A 7,214-nucleotide genomic window follows, 5' to 3' on the forward strand; every position below is an offset into this window, starting at 1 on the left:
GCCGCCTCTGTCATTTGAATTTCAGTAGACTTTTGGTGCAGTATCTGGAAGTTTTAGAACTGGTCTGAAAGACAGACCGCCTGTTTGTCCTTCACGGTGGAAGGAAGCAGTGCGAACCAGCTTCATGGGCTACCATAGCTCCTGGATTAAGCTGATGGTCACGGGAGCCTATGTGGAGGCAGCAAAGCCATTACCTTCTCATTCCACTAGGGCTCAGGCAGTCTCATGGGCGGAAGTTAGACTGCTGTCTCCCATTGATACCTGCCGAGCGGCGACGTGGTCCTCCTTGCACACCTTCTCCAGGTTCTATTGCCTGCACGTACAGGCCCAAGAGGATGCAGCCTTTGCAAGGACAGTGTTAACCGGACCGCAGGCAGCCTCCTACCCCGATCGGGAGTAGCTTTTGTACATCCCGTTGGACCTGAGTCCATTTGGCTACATGCTAGGAAATGGAGAAATTACTTACCTGTTTTCCTTAGTGTAGACAGCTGGACTCAGCATCCTTCCCTCAGCTGCCAAAGAACTGTGCCAAGGATTTGCCCGTGGAGTGGATATCGAATCTAAGAGATTATGGGTAAGCTTTCATCCAGTCCTTAGATCAGGGCACCTATATTCTTACTGGGGTTCCGTGTTTGGTTAAAAACAGTTACGGTTATCCGTTTTTAATCATATTTTTAATCAAGTGTTTTCACTAAAATGTCCACAGTGGCTTTTGAAGAGAATACTGGAGGGCTGAGGTCACTGCAGGGGTATATGTAGGGTGACATCAGTTTTGAAATCTGACTCCATCTCCATCTGCTGCATGGGAGCATAACCCATTGGTCCTGAATCCATCTGTCTACACTAAGGAAAAGGAAATGATCGGGTAAGTCATTTCTCCATTTCAGAGCTATTCCATAAGGCCTCTAGTACCAGAGTCAGACAAATTTAGCTTGTAGTGGTGATTAAAATGCTGAAAATCAGAACTGGGAGTGAATCTAGTGATCCTCACCTCTATGAAAGTGGTGATAACTGCCAGTTTAGTATCCTGGAGAACTCACTGTTTGGGACAGCTGTCTCAGGCTAAGTGGAGTTCCAAGGAGTCAAGTGGCCTATCAATCGATTGAAAGCTGGAGTGATACGATTAGCTCTTTTAGAATCCATGCCTCGACTGCTAGGTCAAGTGGTCGGGTTAATATCCAACAACTCCTCGGTGGTGGTGTGTATAATCCATCAAGGAAGGACCAAGAGTCCTTAAGTGTTATGGAAGATAGATGTGCTTCTTGTTTAGGCAGAAGTATTTCTGTAGGATTGTCAGTGTTGCAAGTTGCCAGCATGTGTAATGTTTTGGTGATTCGTCTCAGTCTGTGTAGTTGACCCAAGAGAAGGGTCTCTGTCTTAAGGAGCTTCGTTCGAATTGTGGCCAGATGATACTTTCCAATATTAGTCCTTATGGCAACCTACAAGAATCCGGACATGAGACTGTTTCTTATTTTTTTCTCAGCAGCAGAGAGGCACTCTTTCAGCTATATTTGATAAACTAATCCAGTACTGGCTGACGAGAGCAGTTCAGTGCATGTTCAGAGTAGTTAAATCACAAGCAGATTGTGATAAATTGCAGGAAGACCTTGTGAGACTGGAAAACTGGACATCAAAATGGCAGATTAAATTTAATGTGGATAAGTGCAAGGTGATGCACTTAGGGAAAAATAACCCATGCTATAGTTACACAATGTTAGGTTCCATATTAGATGTTACAACCCAAAAAAGAGATCTAGACGTCATAGTGGATAACCCATTGAAATCGTCGGTTCAGTGTGTTGTGGCAGTCAAAAAAGCAAACAGAATGTTGGGAATTATTAGAAAGGAAATGGTGAATAAAACGGAAAAAGTCATAATGCCTCTATATCGCTGCATGGTGAGACCGCACCTTGAATACTGTGTACAATTCTGGTCGCCGCATCTCAAAAAAGATATAATTGCGATGGAGAAGGTACAGAGAAGAGCTACCAAAATAAGGGGAATGGAACAGCTCCTCTATGAGGAAAGACTAAAGAGGTTAGGATTTTTCAGCTTGGAGAATAGACGGCTGAGGGGGGATATGATAGAGGTGTTTAAAATCATGAGAGGTGTAGAACTGGTAGATGTGAATCGGATATGTACTCTTTCGGATAATAGAAAGACTAGGGGGCACTCCATGAAGTTAGCATGGGGCACATTTAAAACTAATCGGAGAAAGTTCTTTTTTACTCAGTGCACAATTAAACTCTGGAATTTGTTGCCAGGGGATGTGGTTAGTGCAGTTAGTATAGCTGTGTTTAAAAAAGGATTGGATAAGCTCTTGGAGGAGAAGTCCATTACCTGCTATTAATTAAGTTGAGTTAGAAAATAGCCACTGCTATTACTAGCATCAGTAGCATGGGATAGACTTAGTTTTTGGTTCCCTGTACGTACCTGGATCAGTCCAGACCACGGTAACATGGAATAGACTTAGTTTTTGGGTACTTGCCAGGTTCTTATGGCCTGGATTGGCCACTGTTGGAAACAGGATGCTGGGCTTGATGGACCCTTGGTCTGACCCAGTATGGCATGTTCTTATGTTCCCTGGTCTGTGAGGATGAGAGCTCTTGAGAGAATTCAGAAATTTCCGGGTCTGTTTGTAATAGTCCCTGTTTGGGCACGGTGTTCTTGGTATGCGGATCGCAGACATCTGCTCGCAACGCCCTGAAGCTTCCATTCCATAAGGTGTGGCTGTGACAGGGTCCAGGTGCTATATGAGGATCTGAATAGCATTTTTTGTTTCGGTTTGGTTCTTGAAAGGGCACAGTTGGGAAAATAAAACAGTGAGAGAAGGTATGTTCTCTCAAGCCATAGTGACTGCTCTTTTGTGGGCTAGACTGATTGTCAGTCTTTGCATTTTGAGAATTGGTGCACTGGACCCACAGTACTTCTGCTTTGGATTTGGTAAAGAAGGTTCTAGACTTTTTATTTGTGGGCTTCTAGTTGTGACAAAGTGTAGGTTGCAGCTCTCTCTCTCCTATAGAAGCTGGCTGTTGTAAGACCTGTTTTAGTATACAGTATCACATACTAGGCCTTTGCTGAAGTGTCCTTTTTCTTCTTGAGACCTATCCTTGGGTTGCCCTTTATTGGTCACAAAGGATATACTTTAAAATTTGAACAGTTTCTTCCTTTCTGCCAAAGGCGGTTATGGCCTTTCATTTGTTTATCCCAAGTATCTTGGCGATATTTCAAGGTGTTCTGTTGTCTTTCAGAGATCAAATCATTTTTTTTGTTTTCTATGTTGGTATGCAGATCGGTAATACAGCAACTAGAGCTACATTAGCACGTTTGATTACAGAGGTTATTACATCTGCCTATGGTTTCTGATAGTCCCTTATCTAAACAGGTGAGGGTGCATACCACGAGCTCAGGTTCCTTCTTGGGCTGGTGGACGTAGGTTGATATCTCCTTTGGAGAATTTTAGGCACTGACTTGGTCTGCCTGGCATTTCTTTGCTAAGCATGTTCACTTAGATGTCATTGTCAAGGAAGAAACTTCCTTCACCTGCAAGGTGATGAGCAGATTTGGTATCATCCCACCCTATTCAGGAGAAGCTTGGGTTCATCTGGACTGGTCTAGCTGGATGAAGAGTAAGGTGAAATTACTTCTTACCTGATAATTTCCTTTCCTTGAGTCCAGTCAGACCAGTCCAGGACCCTCACACTGCTGCCAACCTTACATAATTCTTCAGGCACAATCTGGAATAATAGTACAGGATTGCGATTGTCTGCTTCAACTCAGGTGAATGATTTCACATTTGTGTTAAAACTTTTTCTCCTACTTCCTTGTTCTTTCTGAAAGCCTGCTGGGAGTAAAAAAAAAAAAAAAAAGTGGAAAAGAATTAATGATGTCATTTAAATTGCTTTGAAGTTGTCTACAGTTAGCTTGTTATAGGCAATACTGGCTGGCTGAAGTCAGCATGGATGTGTATAAGGGTGACATCAGCGAACTTGCTGATCTGTCTCCATCAGCTGGTTGGTGAGCATAATCCCATTTGTCTGGACTGGTCTGACTAGACTCAAGGAAAGAAAATTATCAGGTAATTTCACCTTTGAATCTTTGCTTGTGTGCTTTACCAGCAGATATTTAGCCCAGAAAAAGCAGGTGCAAGTGACCTCATGTGCTTTGCACTCGCATCAAGTTTCAAAGTACACTTTTACTTTAAAAATTGAGGCAAAGCCTGCAGGTAAAAAGTAGGCATGGTCTTGGTTCTAATGCAGACAGTGTGAAACTTGTCCCTAAAAAGTGCAACTGAGTAAAGTACCCATGTTTTATCTACTTATCCTTTCTCAGGATAAGACAAGTTCATGGGCTTAATAGGATGAATATTTTTCCTCCTTCCCCTTTAGAAAGTGTTTCTGTATCACAGTTAGAATTGCAGCTGAAGCCTTCAACCCTGGAGTGGCAGTGGGTCTGTGACATTCTCTCGGATTGATGGAATGCGTGCAGAACTTGCTTTGAGTTTAAGGCACTTTATATATTTCTGCTTCTAGCGGTGATGGTTGTATTACAGTTTGTTGGGAGCTGTCCTATGCTAAAGTATGTTACCAACAAGCTAAAAATACAAATTGGCACCAAAATTCTGCCAGTCCAAATATACAATGATCTAAAAATGCATTCATATAATACACAAATAAACAATACAGACCCAAACCAAGCATAACCTAATAATTAAGTCATCAGTTATCAAGAAAATGCAAATAGTCTGCCTGGGTGGTGGTAATGTGATTTGGAGTAAAAATCCTTCCTGAGGTGCATTGTCATAATAATTGTTTCTGATCTTTTTCAGCATTTGTACAACTCTGCTGCCTTCAAAGCCAGAACGAAAGCACGGAGTAAAGTTCGGGACAAGCGGGCTGATGTCATGTGACCAGACACAAGTGTAGGCACCGCGGGACGCTGCTTGTACATTACCCTTCTCTGACCTTCAGCAGGACAATGAACTCTGAACACCAATCACTGTGACACAGGAAGAGGCGGGGAGGGCTCCCTGCGCCTGACTTCCAAGGGGTTTTAATATGTATATTTAAAAGAACAAAAACAGTTGTGCAGACTGTTAATCATCAAATCATGGTGTTTACAGGACAGAGCAGAGGGCAAAGGCCAGCTGGCCATTAAGGGGTCTTTTTAATTTAAGAATTTTTTTATTTTGTTTTGTTTTTTTTAATCAGAATGGAGGTCTGGAGGCACCATGTGGATCTCATTGACTGAAGACTTTTGAAGATTCAGTTACAGAGGTTTAGTTGCGCTTCCTTTGTATTCACCTGTCTAGGAAGCCCTCCTGCCCAATATCAGTGCTTTTTATTCTGTTTTTTTTAAACTGAAAAGCAGCAGTACTGTCTATGTTCCTCCGGACATGGGATTACCCTTCCCCAGTTCTGTGTGTTTTTACGAGGACATGCACTGGCCTGCTTCTCAGCCCTGTCCCCCTCCCCCAGCTTGCTTTCTCTGTCCTGAAACAGTATTTATTGATCCTGTGCTTTGCTGTCACTCGAGAGACTGGGGTCCCATTCCTGGTTCTGGCTGGGGATGAGATTCCTGTTTCTAGACCCTGATGAAGAGGAGGGGCCAAATGCTTCTCTTACGTGACCTCCAGTGGCAGGTCAGTGGAAGTATATCTAAAAGGGATGAGCATTCTGCTCCTTCAGCCCTCTGGTCTGGGTATGGAAAAGGGAGAGTAATGATACTGGATGCCAGGCTTAATGGCCCTCTGATGAGGGCTGCCTGGGGAAGTATAGAAGCACCTTGCAGGGAATGAGAAACAAATATATATTTATTTTTCATATCTTTGGACATAAAATGTGAACCATTTTTATTATGGCCCTGCTTTCAAATTAAGTGTCTCTTCAATTGCTTATGCTACGTTTGTTCTTGGGATGTTTCGGTTTGATATTAGCACACAATGGTGGAAGCGGCTAAATAGATTTTAGATTTTTATTTTTTTTTTAAACACTTAAGGGGGTAATTCTTCCTAAGCCACATAGTGGCAAGGTGCAAGGCACTTTTGTATGTGTTTACTTTCTGGTGAATTTTCAAGGGAAAAGTTTACTAAAGGTATGTATGCATGTACGGATTCTGCCCATGTACTTTGTCTCTGCTGTTTTGATGGGCGGAGGAATGGGGCAAAACGACATATGGACGTTTGAAAATGCAATTGTATGTGTACAGAAAACTCCTACCCCCCCCCCTTCCCCCCCACCAGAAGCTCCTTTTAACCTGGCAAAGAGTCTGCATGGTGTAGGGAGTGTCTGAATTTACTTTAGCCGCTTTCAGGGATGATGTTTTTACCCCAGGGGATCTAGCTGGTAACTCAGCTGGATCCTATTGAAAATGATCTCTTACTGTAAAGCATCATTGGGACATAAAGCTACTACTGATCGACAATGGACAAACCAAACAAATGAAAACTAATAAAGCATCTACCTCTTATTGTATAAGAACACTGCTAGAAAGTTTGTCTCTTGGTTTTCATCCAGTGGTACATGCCTAGCATTCTTACACACTAAGTGGTACCATGCATACGTCCATTAACTGTCTTTCCACCCCCTGTGTGAGATGGGGATATGAGGTTCTGTGCCAGCTACTCACGAAATGGTAGAACAATTAAACCAGCAATTACTTGAGGTCTGCTGCTTTAAGGAAAGGGATTGTGCCACACCAAAGGTTTACACTAAAACTAGGCTTTCTAATTCTAAACTTGATTATTTGTTATTGTGCCCAGCGTCTCAAAATTGTTACTTTGCGGTTTAAGAAAAAAAAAAAAAGCCTACATTACACACAAGAACTTGAAATAAAACAACCTTTGCCCAGATTCCTTTTTTCATGTCTGAGTTGTATTTTACTTGTTCCTAATTATTAGAAGTAGATCTGCACTTCTTCCTGTCTTGTGGTTTTGTGGTGCTGTCGTGATTCTGTGCTTGAAATATTGATCATTTTAATGTTAAACACATTTCAGCTGATGAAAGAAGCCTCCACCACTCATAAACAGGATCTCACGTTGGCAGGATTGATCGGTGTGGTGAAATCTCAAAAAATCTTGTAGTTGGTAATTGAGTTTTTTGGAAGGGGGTTACCGTCTCCTCCACATTTAATAATGTGTTGAAGTCTGCAGAGAATTGATTTTGTGTTTTATGTGCCTGTTTGGTTTTAGGCGTATTCACTGTAAAAGTTGGCAT

General features: G+C 42.3%; 1 protein-coding gene across 2 annotated transcripts in view; it reads left to right on the plus strand.

Annotated features, from left to right (window-relative positions):
* LOC115082093 (interferon-related developmental regulator 2-like) overlaps positions 1-6,850 on the plus strand; it is a 99,184-nt gene extending 92,334 nt beyond the window's left edge. For both annotated transcript variants that reach the window (XM_029586358.1, XM_029586359.1), the window contains one exon: positions 4,829-6,850. In XM_029586358.1, the coding sequence (XP_029442218.1) occupies positions 4,829-4,909 (81 nt within the window). In that variant the 3' untranslated portion in view covers positions 4,910-6,850. The remainder of the gene's footprint in view (positions 1-4,828) is intronic.
* Positions 6,851-7,214: the final 364 nt, after the last annotated feature.

This window comes from Rhinatrema bivittatum, unplaced genomic scaffold (assembly GCF_901001135.1).
Source record: "Rhinatrema bivittatum unplaced genomic scaffold, aRhiBiv1.1, whole genome shotgun sequence".
Taxonomy (NCBI): domain Eukaryota; kingdom Metazoa; phylum Chordata; class Amphibia; order Gymnophiona; family Rhinatrematidae; genus Rhinatrema; species Rhinatrema bivittatum.